General features: G+C 38.8%; 1 protein-coding gene across 4 annotated transcripts in view; it reads right to left on the reverse strand.

Annotated features, from left to right (window-relative positions):
* The window catches only part of LOC6032379 (beta-glucuronidase), a 64873-nt gene that overhangs the window by 13752 nt on the left and 26263 nt on the right, over window positions 1–24858 (reverse strand). For all 4 annotated transcript variants that reach the window (XM_038253478.1, XM_038253480.1, XM_038253477.1 and 1 more), the window contains exons 2-5: window positions 20575–20683; window positions 16133–16427; window positions 15385–16074; window positions 15150–15322 (exon numbers count right to left, since the gene is read on the reverse strand). In XM_038253478.1, the coding sequence (XP_038109406.1) occupies window positions 15150–15322; window positions 15385–16074; window positions 16133–16427; window positions 20575–20683 (1267 nt within the window). The remainder of the gene's footprint in view (window positions 1–15149; window positions 15323–15384; window positions 16075–16132; window positions 16428–20574; window positions 20684–24858) is intronic.

Raw genomic sequence — 24858 nt, forward strand, 5'->3', positions numbered from 1 at the left:
TAACACGAAAAACAGGACTGAGCGTCCACACAGGCACCGCACTACTGATGCCATTATTTAATTATAATGACCAATCACCCCATGCACTCGAACAGCGACACAAAAGAGACGGAAAATAACACGAAAAAACAGGACTAAGCGTCCACACAGGCACCGCACTACTGATGCCATTATTTAATTATAATGACCAATCACCCCATGCACTCGAACAGCGACACAAAAGAGACGGAAAATAACACGAAAAAACAGGACTGAGCGTCCACACAGGCACCGCACTACTGATGCCATTATTTAATTATAATGACCAATCACCCCATGCACTCGAACAGCGACACAAAAGAGACGGAAAATAACACGAAAAACAGGACTGAGCGTCCACACAGGCACCGCACTACTGATGCCATTATTTAATTATAATGACCAATCACCCCATGCACTCGAACAGCGACACAAAAGAGACGGAAAATAACACGAAAAAACAGGACTGAGCGTCCACACAGGCACCGCACTAATGATGCCATTATTTAATTATAATGACCAATCACCCCATGCACTCGAACAGCGACACAAAAGAGACGGAAAATAACACGAAAAAACAGGACTGAGCGTCCACACAGGCACCGCACTACTGATGCCATTATTTAATTATAATGACCAATCACCCCATGCACTCGAACAGCGACACAAAAGAGACGGAAAATAACACGAAAAAACAGGACTGAGCGTCCACACAGGCACCGCACTACTGATGCCATTATTTAATTATAATGACCAATCACCCCATGCACTCGAACAGCGACACAAAAGAGACGGAAAATAACACGAAAAACAGGACTGAGCGTCCACACAGGCACCGCACTACTGATGCCATTATTTAATTATAATGACCAATCACCCCATGCACTCGAACAGCGACACAAAAGAGACGGAAAATAACACGAAAAACAGGACTGAGCGTCCACACAGGCACCGCACTACTGATGCCATTATTTAATTATAATGACCAATCACCCCATGCACTCGAACAGCGACACAAAAGAGACGGAAAATAACACGAAAAACAGGACTGAGCGTCCACACAGGCACCGCACTACTGATGCCATTATTTAATTATAATGACCAATCACCCCATGCACTCGAACAGCGACACAAAAGAGACGGAAAATAACACGAAAAACAGGACTGAGCGTCCACACAGGCACCGCACTACTGATGCCATTATTTAATTATAATGACCAATCACCCCATGCACTCGAACAGCGACACAAAAGAGACGGAAAATAACACGAAAAAACAGGACTGAGCGTCCACACAGGCACCGCACTACTGATGCCATTATTTAATTATAATGACCAATCACCCCATGCACTCGAACAGCGACACAAAAGAGACGGAAAATAACACGAAAAAACAGGACTGGGCGTCCACACAGGCACCGCACTACTGATGCCATTATTTAATTATAATGACCAATCACCCCATGCACTCGAACAGCGACACAAAAGAGACGGAAAATAACACGAAAAAACAGGACTGAGCGTCCACACAGGCACCGCACTACTGATGCCATTATTTCATTATAAAGACCAATCACCCCATGCACTCGAACAGCGACACAAAAGAGACGGAAAATAACACGAAAAAACAGGACTGAGCGTCCACACAGGCACCGCACTACTGATGCCATTATTTAATTATAATGACCAATCACCCCATGCACTCGAACAGCGACACAAAAGAGACGGAAAATAACACGAAAAACAGGACTGAGCGTCCACACAGGCACCGCACTACTGATGCCATTATTTAATTATAATGACCAATCACCCCATGCACTCGAACAGCGACACAAAAGAGACGGAAAATAACACGAAAAACAGGACTGGGCGTCCACACAGGCACCGCACTAATGATGCCATTATTTAATTATAATGACCAATCACCCCATGCACTCGAACAGCGACACAAAAGAGACGGAAAATAACACGAAAAACAGGACTGAGCGTCCACACAGGCACCGCACTACTGATGCCATTATTTCATTATAATGACCAATCACCCCATGCACTCGAACAGCGACACAAAAGAGACGGAAAATAACACGAAAAACAGGACTGAGCGTCCACACAGGCACCGCACTACTGATGCCATTATTTAATTATAATGACCAATCACCCCATGCACTCGAACAGCGACACAAAAGAGACGGAAAATAACACGAAAAACAGGACTGAGCGTCCACACAGGCACCGCACTACTGATGCCATTATTTAATTATAATGACCAATCACCCCATGCACTCGAACAGCGACACAAAAGAGACGGAAAATAACACGAAAAACAGGACTGAGCGTCCACACAGGCACCGCACTAATGATGCCATTATTTAATTATAATGACCAATCACCCCATGCACTCGAACAGCGACACAAAAGAGACGGAAAATAACACGAAAAACAGGACTGAGCGTCCACACAGGCACCGCACTACTGATGCCATTATTTAATTATAATGACCAATCACCCCATGCACTCGAACAGCGACACAAAAGAGACGGAAAATAACACGAAAAACAGGACTGAGCGTCCACACAGGCACCGCACTACTGATGCCATTATTTAATTATAATGACCAATCACCCCATGCACTCGAACAGCGACACAAAAGAGACGGAAAATAACACGAAAAACAGGACTGAGCGTCCACACAGGCACCGCACTACTGATGCCATTATTTAATTATAATGACCAATCACCCCATGCACTCGAACAGCGACACAAAAGAGACGGAAAATAACACGAAAAACAGGACTGAGCGTCCACACAGGCACCGCACTACTGATGCCATTATTTAATTATAATGACCAATCACCCCATGCACTCGAACAGCGACACAAAAGAGACGGAAAATAACACGAAAAACAGGACTGAGCGTCCACACAGGCACCGCACTACTGATGCCATTATTTAATTATAATGACCAATCACCCCATGCACTCGAACAGCGACACAAAAGAGACGGAAAATAACACGAAAAACAGGACTGAGCGTCCACACAGGCACCGCACTACTGATGCCATTATTTAATTATAATGACCAATCACCCCATGCACTCGAACAGCGACACAAAAGAGACGGAAAATAACACGAAAAAACAGGACTGAGCGTCCACACAGGCACCGCACTACTGATGCCATTATTTAATTATAATGACCAATCACCCCATGCACTCGAACAGCGACACAAAAGAGACGGAAAATAACACGAAAAACAGGACTGAGCGTCCACACAGGCACCGCACTACTGATGCCATTATTTAATTATAATGACCAATCACCCCATGCACTCGAACAGCGACACAAAAGAGACGGAAAATAACACGAAAAAACAGGACTGGGCGTCCACACAGGCACCGCACTACTGATGCCATTATTTAATTATAATGACCAATCACCCCATGCACTCGAACAGCGACACAAAAGAGACGGAAAATAACACGAAAAAACAGGACTGAGCGTCCACACAGGCACCGCACTACTGATGCCATTATTTCATTATAAAGACCAATCACCCCATGCACTCGAACAGCGACACAAAAGAGACGGAAAATAACACGAAAAAACAGGACTGAGCGTCCACACAGGCACCGCACTACTGATGCCATTATTTCATTATAAAGACCAATCACCCCATGCACTCGAACAGCGACACAAAAGAGACGGAAAATAACACGAAAAAACAGGACTGAGCGTCCACACAGGCACCGCACTACTGATGCCATTATTTAATTATAATGACCAATCACCCCATGCACTCGAACAGCGACACAAAAGAGACGGAAAATAACACGAAAAAACAGGACTGGGCGTCCACACAGGCACCGCACTACTGATGCCATTATTTAATTATAATGACCAATCACCCCATGCACTCGAACAGCGACACAAAAGAGACGGAAAATAACACGAAAAAACAGGACTGAGCGTCCACACAGGCACCGCACTACTGATGCCATTATTTAATTATAATGACCAATCACCCCATGCACTCGAACAGCGACACAAAAGAGACGGAAAATAACACGAAAAAACAGGACTGAGCGTCCACACAGGCACCGCACTACTGATGCCATTATTTAATTATAATGACCAATCACCCCATGCACTCGAACAGCGACACAAAAGAGACGGAAAATAACACGAAAAACAGGACTGAGCGTCCACACAGGCACCGCACTACTGATGCCATTATTTAATTATAATGACCAATCACCCCATGCACTCGAACAGCGACACAAAAGAGACGGAAAATAACACGAAAAAACAGGACTGAGCGTCCACACAGGCACCGCACTACTGATGCCATTATTTAATTATAATGACCAATCACCCCATGCACTCGAACAGCGACACAAAAGAGACGGAAAATAACACGAAAAACAGGACTGAGCGTCCACACAGGCACCGCACTACTGATGCCATTATTTAATTATAATGACCAATCACCCCATGCACTCGAACAGCGACACAAAAGAGACGGAAAATAACACGAAAAAACAGGACTGAGCGTCCACACAGGCACCGCACTACTGATGCCATTATTTAATTATAATGACCAATCACCCCATGCACTCGAACAGCGACACAAAAGAGACGGAAAATAACACGAAAAAACAGGACTGAGCGTCCACACAGGCACCGCACTACTGATGCCATTATTTAATTATAATGACCAATCACCCCATGCACTCGAACAGCGACACAAAAGAGACGGAAAATAACACGAAAAACAGGACTGAGCGTCCACACAGGCACCGCACTACTGATGCCATTATTTAATTATAATGACCAATCACCCCATGCACTCGAACAGCGACACAAAAGAGACGGAAAATAACACGAAAAAACAGGACTGAACGTCCACACAGGCACCGCACTACTGATGCCATTATTTAATTATAATGACCAATCACCCCATGCACTCGAACAGCGACACAAAAGAGACGGAAAATAACACGAAAAAACAGGACTGAGCGTCCACACAGGCACCGCACTACTGATGCCATTATTTAATTATAATGACCAATCACCCCATGCACTCGAACAGCGACACAAAAGAGACGGAAAATAACACGAAAAACAGGACTGAGCGTCCACACAGGCACCGCACTACTGATGCCATTATTTAATTATAATGACCAATCACCCCATGCACTCGAACAGCGACACAAAAGAGACGGAAAATAACACGAAAAACAGGACTGAGCGTCCACACAGGCACCGCACTACTGATGCCATTATTTAATTATAATGACCAATCACCCCATGCACTCGAACAGCGACACAAAAGAGACGGAAAATAACACGAAAAAACAGGACTAAGCGTCCACACAGGCACCGCACTACTGATGCCATTATTTAATTATAATGACCAATCACCCCATGCACTCGAACAGCGACACAAAAGAGACGGAAAATAACACGAAAAACAGGACTGAGCGTCCACACAGGCACCGCACTACTGATGCCATTATTTAATTATAATGACCAATCACCCCATGCACTCGAACAGCGACACAAAAGAGACGGAAAATAACACGAAAAACAGGACTGAGCGTCCACACAGGCACCGCACTACTGATGCCATTATTTAATTATAATGACCAATCACCCCATGCACTCGAACAGCGACACAAAAGAGACGGAAAATAACACGAAAAAACAGGACTGAGCGTCCACACAGGCACCGCACTACTGATGCCATTATTTAATTATAATGACCAATCACCCCATGCACTCGAACAGCGACACAAAAGAGACGGAAAATAACACGAAAAAACAGGACTGAGCGTCCACACAGGCACCGCACTACTGATGCCATTATTTAATTATAATGACCAATCACCCCATGCACTCGAACAGCGACACAAAAGAGACGGAAAATAACACGAAAAAACAGGACTGAGCGTCCACACAGGCACCGCACTACTGATGCCATTATTTAATTATAATGACCAATCACCCCATGCACTCGAACAGCGACAAAAGAGACGGAAAATAACACGAAAAACAGGACTGAGCGTCCACACAGGCACCGCACTACTGATGCCATTATTTAATTATAATGACCAATCACCCCATGCACTCGAACAGCGACACAAAAGAGACGGAAAATAACACGAAAAACAGGACTGAGCGTCCACACAGGCACCGCACTACTGATGCCATTATTTAATTATAATGACCAATCACCCCATGCACTCGAACAGCGACACAAAAGAGACGGAAAATAACACGAAAAACAGGACTGAGCGTCCACACAGGCACCGCACTACTGATGCCATTATTTAATTATAATGACCAATCACCCCATGCACTCGAACAGCGACACAAAAGAGACGGAAAATAACACGAAAAACAGGACTGAGCGTCCACACAGGCACCGCACTACTGATGCCATTATTTAATTATAATGACCAATCACCCCATGCACTCGAACAGCGACACAAAAGAGACGGAAAATAACACGAAAAACAGGACTGAGCGTCCACACAGGCACCGCACTACTGATGCCATTATTTAATTATAATGACCAATCACCCCATGCACTCGAACAGCGACACAAAAGAGACGGAAAATAACACGAAAAACAGGACTGAGCGTCCACACAGGCACCGCACTACTGATGCCATTATTTAATTATAATGACCAATCACCCCATGCACTCGAACAGCGACACAAAAGAGACGGAAAATAACACGAAAAACAGGACTGAGCGTCCACACAGGCACCGCACTACTGATGCCATTATTTAATTATAATGACCAATCACCCCATGCACTCGAACAGCGACACAAAAGAGACGGAAAATAACACGAAAAACAGGACTGAGCGTCCACACAGGCACCGCACTACTGATGCCATTATTTAATTATAATGACCAATCACCCCATGCACTCGAACAGCGACACAAAAGAGACGGAAAATAACACGAAAAACAGGACTGAGCGTCCACACAGGCACCGCACTACTGATGCCATTATTTAATTATAATGACCAATCACCCCATGCACTCGAACAGCGACACAAAAGAGACGGAAAATAACACGAAAAACAGGACTGAGCGTCCACACAGGCACCGCACTACTGATGCCATTATTTAATTATAATGACCAATCACCCCATGCACTCGAACAGCGACACAAAAGAGACGGAAAATAACACGAAAAACAGGACTGAGCGTCCACACAGGCACCGCACTACTGATGCCATTATTTAATTATAATGACCAATCACCCCATGCACTCGAACAGCGACACAAAAGAGACGGAAAATAACACGAAAAACAGGACTGAGCGTCCACACAGGCACCGCACTACTGATGCCATTATTTAATTATAATGACCAATCACCCCATGCACTCGAACAGCGACACAAAAGAGACGGAAAATAACACGAAAAACAGGACTGAGCGTCCACACAGGCACCGCACTACTGATGCCATTATTTAATTATAATGACCAATCACCCCATGCACTCGAACAGCGACACAAAAGAGACGGAAAATAACACGAAAAAACAGGACTGAGCGTCCACACAGGCACCGCACTACTGATGCCATTATTTAATTATAATGACCAATCACCCCATGCACTCGAACAGCGACACAAAAGAGACGGAAAATAACACGAAAAACAGGACTGAGCGTCCACACAGGCACCGCACTACTGATGCCATTATTTAATTATAATGACCAATCACCCCATGCACTCGAACAGCGACACAAAAGAGACGGAAAATAACACGAAAAACAGGACTGAGCGTCCACACAGGCACCGCACTACTGATGCCATTATTTAATTATAATGACCAATCACCCCATGCACTCGAACAGCGACACAAAAGAGACGGAAAATAACACGAAAAACAGGACTGAGCGTCCACACAGGCACCGCACTACTGATGCCATTATTTAATTATAATGACCAATCACCCCATGCACTCGAACAGCGACACAAAAGAGACGGAAAATAACACGAAAAACAGGACTGAGCGTCCACACAGGCACCGCACTACTGATGCCATTATTTAATTATAATGACCAATCACCCCATGCACTCGAACAGCGACACAAAAGAGACGGAAAATAACACGAAAAAACAGGACTGAGCGTCCACACAGGCACCGCACTACTGATGCCATTATTTAATTATAATGACCAATCACCCCATGCACTCGAACAGCGACACAAAAGAGACGGAAAATAACACGAAAAACAGGACTGAGCGTCCACACAGGCACCGCACTACTGATGCCATTATTTAATTATAATGACCAATCACCCCATGCACTCGAACAGCGACACAAAAGAGACGGAAAATAACACGAAAAACAGGACTGAGCGTCCACACAGGCACCGCACTACTGATGCCATTATTTAATTATAATGACCAATCACCCCATGCACTCGAACAGCGACACAAAAGAGACGGAAAATAACACGAAAAACAGGACTGAGCGTCCACACAGGCACCGCACTACTGATGCCATTATTTAATTATAATGACCAATCACCCCATGCACTCGAACAGCGACACAAAAGAGACGGAAAATAACACGAAAAAACAGGACTGAGCGTCCACACAGGCACCGCACTACTGATGCCATTATTTAATTATAATGACCAATCACCCCATGCACTCGAACAGCGACACAAAAGAGACGGAAAATAACACGAAAAACAGGACTGAGCGTCCACACAGGCACCGCACTACTGATGCCATTATTTAATTATAATGACCAATCACCCCATGCACTCGAACAGCGACACAAAAGAGACGGAAAATAACACGAAAAACAGGACTGAGCGTCCACACAGGCACCGCACTACTGATGCCATTATTTAATTATAATGACCAATCACCCCATGCACTCGAACAGCGACACAAAAGAGACGGAAAATAACACGAAAAACAGGACTGAGCGTCCACACAGGCACCGCACTACTGATGCCATTATTTAATTATAATGACCAATCACCCCATGCACTCGAACAGCGACACAAAAGAGACGGAAAATAACACGAAAAACAGGACTGAGCGTCCACACAGGCACCGCACTACTGATGCCATTATTTAATTATAATGACCAATCACCCCATGCACTCGAACAGCGACACAAAAGAGACGGAAAATAACACGAAAAACAGGACTGAGCGTCCACACAGGCACCGCACTACTGATGCCATTATTTAATTATAATGACCAATCACCCCATGCACTCGAACAGCGACACAAAAGAGACGGAAAATAACACGAAAAAACAGGACTGAGCGTCCACACAGGCACCGCACTACTGATGCCATTATTTAATTATAATGACCAATCACCCCATGCACTCGAACAGCGACACAAAAGAGACGGAAAATAACACGAAAAACAGGACTGAGCGTCCACACAGGCACCGCACTACTGATGCCATTATTTAATTATAATGACCAATCACCCCATGCACTCGAACAGCGACACAAAAGAGACGGAAAATAACACGAAAAACAGGACTGAGCGTCCACACAGGCACCGCACTACTGATGCCATTATTTAATTATAATGACCAATCACCCCATGCACTCGAACAGCGACACAAAAGAGACGGAAAATAACACGAAAAAACAGGACTGAGCGTCCACACAGGCACCGCACTACTGATGCCATTATTTAATTATAATGACCAATCACCCCATGCACTCGAACAGCGACACAAAAGAGACGGAAAATAACACGAAAAAACAGGACTGAGCGTCCACACAGGCACCGCACTACTGATGCCATTATTTAATTATAATGACCAATCACCCCATGCACTCGAACAGCGACACAAAAGAGACGGAAAATAACACGAAAAACAGGACTGAGCGTCCACACAGGCACCGCACTACTGATGCCATTATTTAATTATAATGACCAATCACCCCATGCACTCGAACAGCGACACAAAAGAGACGGAAAATAACACGAAAAACAGGACTGGGCGTCCACACAGGCACCGCACTACTGATGCCATTATTTAATTATAATGACCAATCACCCCATGCACTCGAACAGCGACACAAAAGAGACGGAAAATAACACGAAAAACAGGACTGAGCGTCCACACAGGCACCGCACTACTGATGCCATTATTTAATTATAATGACCAATCACCCCATGCACTCGAACAGCGACACAAAAGAGACGGAAAATAACACGAAAAACAGGACTGAGCGTCCACACAGGCACCGCACTACTGATGCCATTATTTAATTATAATGACCAATCACCCCATGCACTCGAACAGCGACACAAAAGAGACGGAAAATAACACGAAAAAACAGGACTGAGCGTCCACACAGGCACCGCACTACTGATGCCATTATTTCATTATAAAGACCAATCACCCCATGCACTCGAACAGCGACACAAAAGAGACGGAAAATAACACGAAAAAACAGGACTGAGCGTCCACACAGGCACCGCACTACTGATGCCATTATTTAATTATAATGACCAATCACCCCATGCACTCGAACAGCGACACAAAAGAGACGGAAAATAACACGAAAAACAGGACTGAGCGTCCACACAGGCACCGCACTACTGATGCCATTATTTAATTATAATGACCAATCACCCCATGCACTCGAACAGCGACACAAAAGAGACGGAAAATAACACGAAAAACAGGACTGGGCGTCCACACAGGCACCGCACTACTGATGCCATTATTTAATTATAATGACCAATCACCCCATGCACTCGAACAGCGACACAAAAGAGACGGAAAATAACACGAAAAACAGGACTGAGCGTCCACACAGGCACCGCACTACTGATGCCATTATTTAATTATAATGACCAATCACCCCATGCACTCGAACAGCGACACAAAAGAGACGGAAAATAACACGAAAAACAGGACTGAGCGTCCACACAGGCACCGCACTACTGATGCCATTATTTAATTATAATGACCAATCACCCCATGCACTCGAACAGCGACACAAAAGAGACGGAAAATAACACGAAAAAACAGGACTGAGCGTCCACACAGGCACCGCACTACTGATGCCATTATTTAATTATAATGACCAATCACCCCATGCACTCGAACAGCGACACAAAAGAGACGGAAAATAACACGAAAAACAGGACTGAGCGTCCACACAGGCACCGCACTACTGATGCCATTATTTAATTATAATGACCAATCACCCCATGCACTCGAACAGCGACACAAAAGAGACGGAAAATAACACGAAAAAACAGGACTGAGCGTCCACACAGGCACCGCACTACTGATGCCATTATTTAATTATAATGACCAATCACCCCATGCACTCGAACAGCGACACAAAAGAGACGGAAAATAACACGAAAAACAGGACTGAGCGTCCACACAGGCACCGCACTACTGATGCCATTATTTAATTATAATGACCAATCACCCCATGCACTCGAACAGCGACACAAAAGAGACGGAAAATAACACGAAAAAACAGGACTGAGCGTCCACACAGGCACCGCACTACTGATGCCATTATTTAATTATAATGACCAATCACCCCATGCACTCGAACAGCGACACAAAAGAGACGGAAAATAACACGAAAAAACAGGACTGAGCGTCCACACAGGCACCGCACTACTGATGCCATTATTTAATTATAATGACCAATCACCCCATGCACTCGAACAGCGACACAAAAGAGACGGAAAATAACACGAAAAAACAGGACTGAGCGTCCACACAGGCACCGCACTACTGATGCCATTATTTAATTATAATGACCAATCACCCCATGCACTCGAACAGCGACACAAAAGAGACGGAAAATAACACGAAAAACAGGACTGAGCGTCCACACAGGCACCGCACTACTGATGCCATTATTTAATTATAATGACCAATCACCCCATGCACTCGAACAGCGACACAAAAGAGACGGAAAATAACACGAAAAAACAGGACTGAGCGTCCACACAGGCACCGCACTACTCTATTATGACAAAATTAAAACATTCAACAAAAAATAGTTTGATTATCGACGCCCCTCTAGCAACATAAAGACTGTTTAATAAGAGCAAAACAAAGTTTGGCGTACGGTAACATAAAAAAATAAAAATTTAGCGTTCTAGCTACAACAATTTTTTGTGCCGGTTGGCAAACTTTGTTTGACTAATTTTGAATAGTCTTTATAGCTTGAGGAGCGCCGATAGTCAAATAATTTTATCAACAAAACGCCGCTGGTAAAATCCTATTTTTAAAATATTTATCTTTGATCTTTTTTTATGTTGCTCTACTTTTTTCATTTTCTAGTGAAATTTTATTTTCAAAAAGGTAGTCAAATTGTTTTATTTAAAAAAATTATTTCATCACAAGGCGCAACTTTTTATCATTTTTATGTTGCTTAAGCTAACTTTTTTTTGATTATTTTTTTTTACGTGTTGTGAAACTTTCTTTGAAATCTAATTTTCAAAATATTTTCATCATTTGTATGGTGCTATTCAGGCGTTGATAGTATTTTTTTTAATATGTTAATTATTTTATCATTTTTTAAATTTTGTTTATGAGAGAGGTGCCTTTTCGGAACATTTTCTGGGGTAAATCGAAATATATCTTTGTTTCCTGTAGCAACTTTGTTACTTTTTATCGATTTTCTAGGACGTTTCTTCAGAAAAGTCAAGGAATCGATAGAAATATATTCAAAATTATCTTTTTTAATTTTTTATACTCAAAAAATCTGTTTCAAATGTTTGACCCAAAAATGAAGTTTCTTATCTAATTTTTCAGATTTTCAGAAAATTCCGTCCAAAGATACAAAATTTCATACGTTTACATACCCATTCCAGCCCTCAAAATTGTATGGAGACTTGCATGAAAAAACAAATGATGCAAAATTGCTTCTTTTGACATAGGGAATGCAAAGAAAAGTCGATTGAAAACCAGTAGTTTCCGAGTTATGATCAGTTGAACACTTTCAGTTTATCCAGCTACAACCCAACCCCACCTCTAGGCGGGGTTCGATCTAATAATTCGCCAAAAATCTTTTTTTTTACCAATTTTCGACCTTTAAAAAGCATTGGAAAGGTGAACTCTTAAAATTTGATTTTTTTAGGGTTGAACGTGTGACTTGTTTTATTTGACTTTACCAATGTTTAAAAAAATGAAAATTTTTCTTGGATGTGTTTTTCACTAATATTTTCTGTACTTTTTTCTATTGTTTCAGACTATACCTCTAAGCATTTTTAACAATTTAAATGATAATGGTTTGTTCTAGAGTAAAAAAAAATAAAAACATACAAAAAAATAATGAAAAATTGGCTGTAAAAACATGACAAATTAGGTGCTAGAATAGGCCAAATACTATTAAAAACAAATATAAACTAAACAAGATAAATGCAAATATAAAAACTATAAATGAAACAAAAACAACAAAAAACAAGAGACGTAAACTTTTTCGTAGAACAAAAGTTGCTCAAAATAACAAGGGAAAAATTTAAAAAAAATCGAAAAAAAAATGGGCAGCAAAATCAAGTTCATCGATTTGATTTCTTTGAGATTGTGTATCTCAGAAACAAATTGCTCGATTTGAAAGTTTCAGAGAGAAAATTGTACAAAATTTTCTTGAAAAAAAACCAAAATAAATTGAAAATGCAGTCCTAAAATTAGCTTTAACCTGAAAACGGTACATTTTGTTAACAAAATTGCTTCAACAATTTTTGTCCACTTTTACGTTTTTTTTTCTTCAAAAAAATCATATCTCCTAAACCAGATGAATAATATGACCGGCCCCAGAATTGTATGGACATTTGTATAGAAAAACGAATTATGCAATTGTGCTTCTTTTGACATATGGAATGTATGGTGCATGACAAAGTTTCATCCAAATCAAAAAAATGAAAAGCTAAAAATCGTGAAAAAAAATTGCGAAATCGTAGAGAACTACTCTTAATATTTAAAAAAAAAACTTATGAAAACTTGTTTTGAGCAATTACCGCTACACTTCTTCACTAAAACCCCGTTTTACGCTCCACAAGTGAACGGCCTCTTCCGATTTACGCCAAAACTCTCATTTGCGCAAAAATCTCAAATTCGCTCAAACTCCGAATTAACGCCCCCCCTTCATGGTGCTATTCAATACGATTTGCAGCACCAATTCAAAAGATGTAGTCTCCTGTTGCACCAATGTAAAATATAAAAAAAACGAAGTTGACTTTATATCTGTCGGCCGGTACTAGACCAACCACTGTCTTCCTTTTAACTACAAGGACTTCGCCGCCCTATTTGAGTAAGGCACAGAGCGACGGCGCCGGATACCCATATTTACACTTAGAATTTTAGAGCGTCCGCCGCGGGATTCGAACCAGCAAAATATATGTAAAATATACCAAAGTATTATTTATTGAGTTTAAAGATTGACTGTTAGCGCCCTTTCGCAATCTAAACAAGCACCCCATGCGCCCCTTTCGAGAAAACCCTCCCCTTTCGAAAATCCTGTGCACGGCCCTGGGTTACAGTAGAGCTTAGGTATAAATTCTCGAGTCGAAAAGTAGTTATTTCGATGTAAAATTTTCAAGGGGCTCTAACTTTAACAAAGCTAAACAGACTAAAATAGAAGCTAATAAAGTCAAGACAGGATGAGAAATATTCTTAGGAACTACAGGTCTTTTCGGGTTAAACCATGACTCATATATATATTTCGCAAGAATCAGAACGGTTGATGTGAATCGTGATCGTTTCATTTGATATTGATCGTTTCTGAAATTCATTCAATCGTTAAAGTGGTAAACGATGTAAGGTGCATTCCCCTTACAACTGGGTATGAAATTTGCTATGTGCTCAAAATCACCTTTATCCTGCTCTCGGTTCTGTTCATTAGCAGGTTAGTGGAGTAACCTGCTGCAGATCACTAAAACCTCTAATTTTGCTTCAATTAAATTAAAAGCAAACTACACTAAACCGGTTTTAGCATTGCACGGAAGAACCAAGACGTCATTCACTCTTTTTTCGTTCTTCCCAAAGGTGTGAATTAATTGCCGTTATCACATCACCTCAGTGAATCACCCTCCATCTCCACCAAAGAACCAGAGCAGTTAATGTCAGTACTACTCACTCGGTGTCAACGCTGGGGCACTCATCGATGATCATGATGCCGTGCTCGTCCGCAAACTGCATGCTCTCCTCCGAGTACGGATAGTGCGAGGTTCGGTACGCGTTCGCGCCCACCCACTTGAGCAGGTTGAAATCTTTGGTCAGGAGGGCGTAGTCCAGGCCCTTGCCGCGAATCTACGGATAAGAAAATGATGAAAACTGAATATTTTTCAAATACGAAATAAGTTCAAACTCACATCGGAATCCTCATGCCTTCCGAACCCGCGGAAGTAAATCGGCTGCCCGTTAATCAGGAACGAAGTATTGTTCCACTCCAGCGTCCGCACGCCCACCTTCATCCTGTACACATCGAAAATCTCTCCCACAGGCTCCAACGCCTCGTTGGACTTCCCCTCCAGCGTGACCTCCATCGAGTACATGTAGCCGTACTCCTCGTGCATCAAATACGGCCACCACGGCCTGACATTCTTCACAATGACCACCCCCTTAAGCTCAGCCCCCGTTGCGGTATCAACTCCGACCACCGTCCCGGCCTTGTCCAAGATCTTAACCGTTGCTTGCAGGTCCGCTGCGATCGAGCTGTTCAAACTGCTCTCCACGGTGTAGTAGATGTGGCCTTCGTCCCCGACCAAGTCGGTGTTCACCACAACGTCACGGATGAACACCTGCGGCACGGTGTACAGCTCCACCGACCGATGAATGCCGGCGTAGTTGAAGAAGTCGAACGTGTACGTTTGAACGAGTTCGACGCCGCCGTCAACCGGCGAGTTTACGATCTTGCCCTGCGGAACCGTGACCTGAAGCAGGACATTGTCGCACAGGACGGTGATGCGGTTCTCCTTACCGTACTCCAGAACTTGACTGATGTCGGCCTCGAACGGAAGGTGACCGAATTCGTGCTTCAGGACCTGCTGGCCGTTGATCCACTGAAAGTGATTTCAATCAGTTACCAAGAAAACTTAAATCGCAAAACCTCCAACTCACCACAATCGAATCGTAATGCACCGACCCAAAGCGCACAAAGACCCGCTGAAGTTGCCAGCTCTTTGGGACGAAGAACCTCCGGTCGTACCACACCGTTCCGACGTGGTCCCGGATTGAGGCGTCCTCCGTGACGTCGTTGTAGCTGCTCGGGACGGGCATCCCTATCGTGGGCCGGAATTTGGCCAGATCGTCGCTGAACCACTTCTCGCGCAGTCCCTGCGACGGGTTGGAGCTGTCCGAGCGGACAAAGTTCCACATGCCGTCCAGCTTTTTCGCTTCGCGGGTTTCGGACTCGCTGGGAAAGGGAGGAAAAGAAGAAAAGGTGGTTTTATAGTTATTGAATTATCAAGTTTTACTATAAGATAAAATTTACTGTTTTGTTGATTTTGATCTAATATTTGAAGTCTACAAAATATGGTTTATGCCAAGTTTATGCAACTTCTGGTTCACAAAATCTCTGAAACATTAAAATTAAAAAAAAAATTACTAGTACCAGGAGTGTAGCCAGAATTTGTGTTCGGGGAGGGGAGGGCTTGAAGAAGAAATTTTATTCTTCTTCCCTCTCTCCCATATGTCTTCCAAAAACTTCGTGAGGGGGGGGGGCAAAGCCCACCCATCGTTATTTCGATAATCCTATCGGCGATTATCGACGATAACTCATTTTTGAAATCTTTCTAAAATTGATTAATTTAACCATGTCATGTTAAATTTTCAATGATTTCACTAAGAATATAGTATTTTAAAAATCTAGAATGTTTCAAAGAATGTACTCAAAATTGTTCACAAGATACCGTATTTTTCAAAAAAACTCAAATTTTCTTAAAATCGTAATATGGGTATCAAACGAAGCGAAATTTTAATTGTTTTTTTTTTTAATTATTCAAGTATTTTTGTAAAATACTAAAATTTACACAAAATACCGTTTTTTCGATAGCACTAAAATTTGGCAATATGAGTATCAAATGAATTTAAATTATGTATGCTTAATGCTTATTCAACAATTTATTAGAGTTTTTTTTGAAAATACCAAAATTTTCACATAATACCTATTTTTCGAAAATACTCAAATTTGCAAATATGCAATGTGGGAACAAAACGCATTGAAATTTTTTATTCTTATTCAAATGTCGCTTTGTTTGAAACCCGTATTACATATTTAAAAAAATTGTATTTTCGAAAAATACGGCAATTTGTGAAAATTTAAGTATTTTACAAAAAAAATCTCTAATAAAGTAAAAAAAAGCATACGCAATTTCGCTTCGTTTCATGCTCATAAGGCATATTTTGAAAATTTTAGTATTTTCGAAAAATATGGTAATTTGTGCAAATTTAAGTATTTTCGAAAAAAAATTAATAAATTAAAAAATCTTAAAAATTAAAAAGCTTGCAAAATTTTGCAAAAAAAGAATGCAAAATATTTTAATTGGAAATTTACAAGATTTTCAAAAAATATTCTTAGTGAATGCATTGAAAATTTAACATGATATGGTTGAATTATTCGATTTTAGAAAGATTTGAAAAATGAGTTCTCGTCCGTTGGCGATAAAATTATCGCCGAAAGAATTTTCGAAATAACGATAGAATTATCGTTATCGTTATCGAGCCTCGATTATTTTATCGTTAACAACCTTGGTACGCATAACTTCCATATTTTTTGTATGAAAAAGAATCAAATGCATTGAAACACTTTGATTTCTGATAAGGCCGTTGCAATATTTTCCAAAGTTATGTCGCCCCCCTTTTGGAAAATTGGTCTGAAAAATCGAGGGGCCAAAAAAATCAAAAAGACTTCAAAATTTCCATGGAAATATAAGTATAATTATCTGAAAACAATCTAAAATGCATTTTTTTCTGGATTGATAGTCATATTGAGCATGTTTGAGCTTGTTTAAAAATGTATTGAATTTTTATGAAATTCCAATGCACAGCACCGCAGAAATTTTATTTTTCTAAAAAATTGAATTTTCGTCAATGCTTTGGTATTTTGGAAACTAATGATGGCAAAACAACTGGACAGGTGTATAATACATTTTAAAACATTTTTTTCATTAAAATGTTGAAACCATGGCGCGTTTTTTCAATTTTTATACTTTTTTTTATTGTTTTGCCCTCCCCCCCCCCTCTCGATTTTGGTCAGAATCGAGGGAAATAAATTTCAAAAAATATTTGCAACGGCCTAACAAAATCATTGAAAAATAGTATTTCTGCCAAAATCGGACCAAAAATATAACTAATGAGCAGTTCTCTCAGATTTCGGTCTTTCATTTTTTTTGTATTTTTTAATCCGACTGAAACTTTTTTGGTGGCCCAAAAAAGCATCATTAGTTTGTCCATATAATTTTCTATTCAAATTTGGAAGCTGTCCATACAAAAATGATGTATGAAAATTCAAAAATCTGTATCTTTTGAAGGTATTTTTTGATCGATTCGATGTCTTCGGCAAAGTTGTAGGTATCCATACGGACAACACTGGAAAAAAATGATACACGGTAAAAAAAAATTATGATTTTTTATTTAACTTTTTATCACTATTTTTAATTTTTTATTATTATTAGATATGTTTTAGAGGACATAAAATGCCAACTTTTCAGAAATTTCCAGGTTTTGCAAAAAATCTTTGAGCGAGTTATGAATTTTTTAATCAATACTGATTTTTTCCAAAAAAACAAAATATTGGTCGAAAAAAATTTCAGCTTCATTTTCCGATGTAAAATCAAATTTGCAATCAAAAAGTACTCCAGTGAAATTTGGATAAAGTGCACCGTTTTCAAGTTAAATCCATATTTAGGTACTTTTTTGAAAAAAGTCGCAGTTATTCATTTTTTAAAATTAGTGCACATGTTAGCCCACTTTTGAAAAAATATTTTTGAAAAGCTGAGAAAATTCTCTATATTTTGCTTTTTTGAACTTTGTTGATTCGACCTTTAGTTGCTGAGATATTGCTATGCAAAGGTTTAAAAACAGGAAAATTGATGTTTTCTAAGTCCCACTCAAAAAATCCATCATTTTCTAATGTCGATATCTTAGCAACTAATGGTCCGATTTTCAATGTTAAAATATGAAATATATGTGAAATTTTCCGATCTTTTCGAAAAAAATATTTTCACATTTTTAAACCAAAACTAACATTTAAAAAGGGCGTAATATTGAATGTTTGGCCCTTTTGAAATGTTATTCTTGAAAATTTTGAAAATATTGCTTTCGAAAAGATCGGAAAATTTCACATATATTTCATATTTTAACATTGAAAATCGGACCATTAGTTGCTGAGCTATCGACATTGGAAAATGTTAGCATTTTTGTTTACCAATCCAAAGGACGGGGGTTCGAACCCCGCCTCGAGCGACTTCGATTTTTCGTTCATAAATATCATTTCTAATTTCTGTGTTCTAATCTTTCTCGTTGGGAGCAGATGGGCATCGAACCCAGAACCATTCGCTTACAAAGCGAACACCGTAACCAGTCAACCACGGCCGCTTCCCTTGCGACCAATATTTCGATTTTTTCAAAAAATCAGTATTGATTAAAATATTCATAATTCGCTCAAAGATTTATTGCACAACCTGGAAATTTCTGAAAAGTTGGCATTTTATGTCCTCTAAAACATATCAAAAAATAAAAAAATAAAAATAGTGTTTTTTTGCAAATCAAGTTTTAGTGATAAAAAGTTAAATAAAAAAAAATCCTTCAAAAGATACAGATTTTTGAATTTTCATAGATCATTTTTGTATGGACAGCTGCGAAATTTGTATGGAAAATTATATGGACAAACTTATGATGCAAAATGGCTTCTTTGGGCATACCGAAGGCACCAAAAAAGTTTCAGCCGGATTAAAAAAATGCAAAAATTAAAATTGAAGAAAAAAGACCGATTTCGTAGAGAATTGCTCTAATGTAAAAATAGTAAGAAAGTTTTTTTTTTCATAATTTTACGGTTTTTCTATAACAAACTTTTATCACCGTAAATTTTGACCCTGTGGACCAAACAGCAAAATAATCTTTGTAACAACGTCTGGGAAGAGGTCTTTTATGTCAAAAAAAGTGTAATCTTACCTCTGAAAATTTGTAGTTTGACAACTTTTCTGGTCAATTACATCAAGAAAAAGGTAATACTCAAGCTTCCAAATTTTCACATTTTTTTTCTGTGTATCAAGAAATTTTGTCATATTCGGAATCCTTGGAAAAGTCCAAGTAAGTTTAGAGCACTTTCGATTTTATTCCTGCTGTTGGTTTGACGTGGAATAGCTAAACATTTTCGAACATTTCATTTAAATTTAAAATCTAAATTTTATTTACCTACGTTGCAGTATTAGTTTTGATAGAATCATTTTTTAAAGGTGTTTGATGATGATTCTAGCCAAAAATAATGTTGAACAATTACAGATTTATTGAATATTTGTTATTTTTTCCGGTTATCATAAAAAGTCATAATTAATACTTACACAGGGTACAGCAGCCCCACCGTTGAAGATTCCGTACCGTTAGTAAACATGGCTCCAAATACTGTGTTGACCATATAACCGATTGCTCCCATAATCAGGAAGGTTAGTGCTGCAAATAATCCAAATCAGAAAAGAAAAAAAAACCTTGATGAAACACATGAAAAACTAGGCAAATCCCCAGATTACATCGATTATTCCCAGTAAGTAAGTAAGTAAGTAAGTAAGTAGCACCCTCACAGCTCATGTTCTACTATCGATCTGATTTAACCCTCTAGGACTTATCCCCGTCTCTAGATTTCGATCTTAAAATTGCTCGAAAATCATTTTTTTCCAATTTTGAATATGAAAAGTTTTGAAAAAATAAAACAAATATTATTTCTTTAGAAAACCTTTAGGTTAATGATTGCAAACAGACAAAAGATAATTATTTGAGTTTGTAAAATGGATATACATGTAATCAAGAAAAATAAAAAAAACGGGTAAAAAGTGCCGTAGAGGGTTAACTGAGAAGCTTGATGTAAACAAGTTCGATCCATGGGGCAAGAAGTGGGGGAAACACCCACTGGGGACACTGGGCAATAAAAATCCAATCCAAACAAATCAACCATCATCGTAGAAATACCTCCAAACTGGGTCTTCAGGAGCAGAAGAAGTTTGATTTTTACATGTAAACACAGAAGAACGACCATAAACACCTCAACCAACCAGCCGTACACGTGGCCCATCGCCAGCTGAATCAATATTAGCTTGGTTTGACCGCGGTGGACTGTAATGGAACTGGGGGGAAGCTCCTAAACTGGAAGGGAGGGTAGCAGTGTAACGTGAAGCCAAACAAACTTCGGGGGAAAATGCAACCCATCAGCTGGCAGCTTCGTTTGAATTTTGTTAGTTTTCAGTGATAATAAAGTGTGAGTTACACAGTATCGGATTGCCTCCCCCATATTGACTGTGTGTGGTTTATAATGTTTAAACTTTCAGTAGATATTTTTTACGCAAATGGGGACTGGAAAACTCTGTCGTTCGTGATAAGGAAAACCACCCCGTGGAAAACAAAATAAAAAGAATAATTATTGATTTTTTCTTAAGCCATTTATTTAGTTTATCTTTTGAATCTGGTCAAAACTTCACAATTTCACAAATCGATTCATCTTTGATTTTTTTTGATTGGAATAAAATTTTATGTATGCATTTCCTGTGTCAATAGAAGCTATATTACATCATTAGTATTTCAATACAACTCTAGTTATAATTTTGCGTGCCGGGTCATATAAAATTGCCATTCAATTATCTGTACCTTGAAAACTTATTTGCTGATCGATTTTGTGTTTGAGAATTGAATTTAAAAATAAAAATATTTGAAGAGATCGAAAATATTGTCAAACAAAACATAAAAATAAGTCTGCGATTTCAAGTTATAAGCATTTTGTGATTTTTTCAGTTTTATGCGATTTAACAATACTTTACGTGGAAAAGCACCCCTGCTTTTTGAAAAACTGAAAAAATCCTAAAATTCTCTGTTTTTTTTTACTTTTTGGGTTGCTGGTTGCTACGAAACAGCTTCATAAATATTTTTTCTCACTGTCATCTAAAAAGCTTTAAACTCGTGATATCTCAAAACTATTGGTTCAACTTTGAATGTTAAATAATGATTTTTTTTGTAAAATTTTCTGTTTTCTTCAAACCAAAAAAAAAATAATTTCAAAATATTGCGCCACTTTTGAAAATTTCAAAAAAAATGTACTTAGCTTTTTCAAAAGGTTACTCTTGATTCTAAACTTTCAAAAAATCTTCAATTTCACTACAGTTTCATTTTTGAACATTGACAATCGAACCAATAGTTTCCAAGAAATCGAGTATTGAAAAATTAAGGTTAATTAGATGACACTGACAAAAACTGTTTTTTTTGTGGCAAAATTAAGCTTCAAAAGTATGTTTCTCTGTATCCAGCAAAGTTAAAAAAATGTAGAAAACTTTCCCTTAAGAGCAATTCCTCTCCGATTTCAATGAAACTTTGTAGACATGTTATCCTAGGCCTATATAAGCCATTTGTGTGTATATGGAGCCAATTGTACTCGAAAATAACATTTGAGAAAGGCGTAAGTTATTTAAATATTTATGTATTTTGCAATCTAAAAATTACTGTATTTCAAAGCCGATGCATCGTATCAAAAAGTGGTCCAAGACAAACTTGTAGAAAATTGGACGAGCTTTCTGAGAAATACACTGAAATAAAAATACATGCCACTTATATAGGGTTTTTTTTATTTTAAAGATAAAAATTCAAATTTTAAGGTGATGTCACCATGCGAACATGGGCAGTGTATCTTCCCAAGGATTCGACATAGGAAAATGGTCAATATGCAGACTTTTATGTTAAAATTGTCTGGCGAATCGATTTCCACTATCGGTTTTTAAAAATTTTGACGTTTAGACCACTTTTCAAAAACAAAAAACAGTTTAAGTAAATGATTTTTGTGTGTTTTTTTTAGGAGAGACATCCTGCAATTTTCGTTAGTCTTTTTGTAACATCTTAGGCTATTTCCTCAAAAATTTTGAACATTAAAAAATCGTGACATCACCTTAAAATTTGACTCTTGAACTTAAAAATCAAAAAATCTCATAGCAGTGGCGTGTATTTTTATTTCAGTGTATTTTTTTCAGAAAGCCCGTCCAATTCCTAACAAGTTTGTCTTTGCCACTTTTTGATACGATGCAACGACTTTGAAATACATTGATTTTTAGATTGCAAAATACAAATATATTTTAATAACTTACGCCCTTCTCAAATGTTATACACACAAATGGCTTATATAGGACCTAGGATAACATGTCTACAAAGTTTCATTGAAATCGGAGAGGGTCGGGTACAAAAGTACCAGCAAAATTCCTGATTTAAGCTGGAATTGCTCTTAATAAAAAAGTTTTTAAATTGAAACAATTTTTAATATTCAAAAAATCCTATGCCGATTGCAAATTTATTTACATCCAACATTTTTTTTTAAATATTAAGAAAATAAAGCAAAAACATGTTAAGAGAATTTAAATTTTAGTGGATTTTCTCCGTGAGCTTATTTTTGTCTAAATATTGTGGCTTAACCTACTTGAAAAGATTTGGAAATTTTGAAGTTGCCGAGCTATTATCATTTGAAAATAAAGGCTGATTGGAAACACTTATAAAACACATTTTTCGTCAATTTTAATTATTTGCATTTCACTCAGCAATTAATTTCCGATTTTCAATGTCCACACATTTAGATTTGAACAGTTCGGTAAACTGAAAATTACCAAATTCGGTAAAAACTTACCGAAATTCGTTAAAGCAGTTCATTATTGTTCATCGTGCAATAAAAATTCAGAAAAAAATCGTTAATTTTGACAGATGGTTTACCGATCTATCCATTGCAAATTTTTCTACTACCGAATTCGGTTAAAAATTCGAAGTTTGTGTAATGAAAGTTGTATGTTATTTTCGCAGCTTCCTTAAAAATACTTAAAAAATGTTCATATATAAAAACTTTTTCATAAAATATACATTTTTAATTTTGATTCAAATGACTGTAACTTAACCATTGCGCGATTTATCGAAAAAGAGCGCATTTTATCGAAAAAAAAAAAATGTTTTTTCGCTTGCAAAATTAATTCTGCTTTTATAATATTTTTTTATTGTTTAGGAAATTTCAGTTTTTGGGTCAGGCCGGAAAGGGTTTAAATATTTTTTTTCAATATTTTTGAAGGATCTATAATCTAAAAAAAATATTATTTATTTCGTGAATATTTTTCGTTTTTACTTCCCGGGTCATTCCATCTCAACTGTGCACGAAAAAGTGCAAATTTGAAAATTACCCTCTCCGATCCTGCTCAAATTTGGCAGAGCTATTGATACTATCAAAAAATGTAAGAATCCCGAATTTCATCCAAATCGGACCACCCCCTCCATTTTTGTACCTCCCCAAAAATCGACTTTTTGACGATTTTTGACCAAACCTCCTAGTTTGAAACGACGATAACTCAGGAACCACAAATCTTAGAGGGTCGGTCTTAGACTCAATTTTGAAGGAAATTGGACGTAAAATCCATTTCCGTGATCAAAATTTAGATTAATTTATTTTTTCTACCTGTATTGCGCAATTGAAAACTTTAAACGGCCGTATCTCAAAACACCCCAACTTATTTTTTTATTTGACCTCACCATCGTGTTCCCGGCCAATTTTACATAAGAATCACTTATCGACAGAAATGAATATGTTTTGTTCCAGAGATATCGAATTTTAAAGTTTTGTGTTT

This window comes from Culex quinquefasciatus, chromosome 2, assembly GCF_015732765.1.
Source record: "Culex quinquefasciatus strain JHB chromosome 2, VPISU_Cqui_1.0_pri_paternal, whole genome shotgun sequence".
NCBI classification, from domain to species: domain Eukaryota; kingdom Metazoa; phylum Arthropoda; class Insecta; order Diptera; family Culicidae; genus Culex; species Culex quinquefasciatus.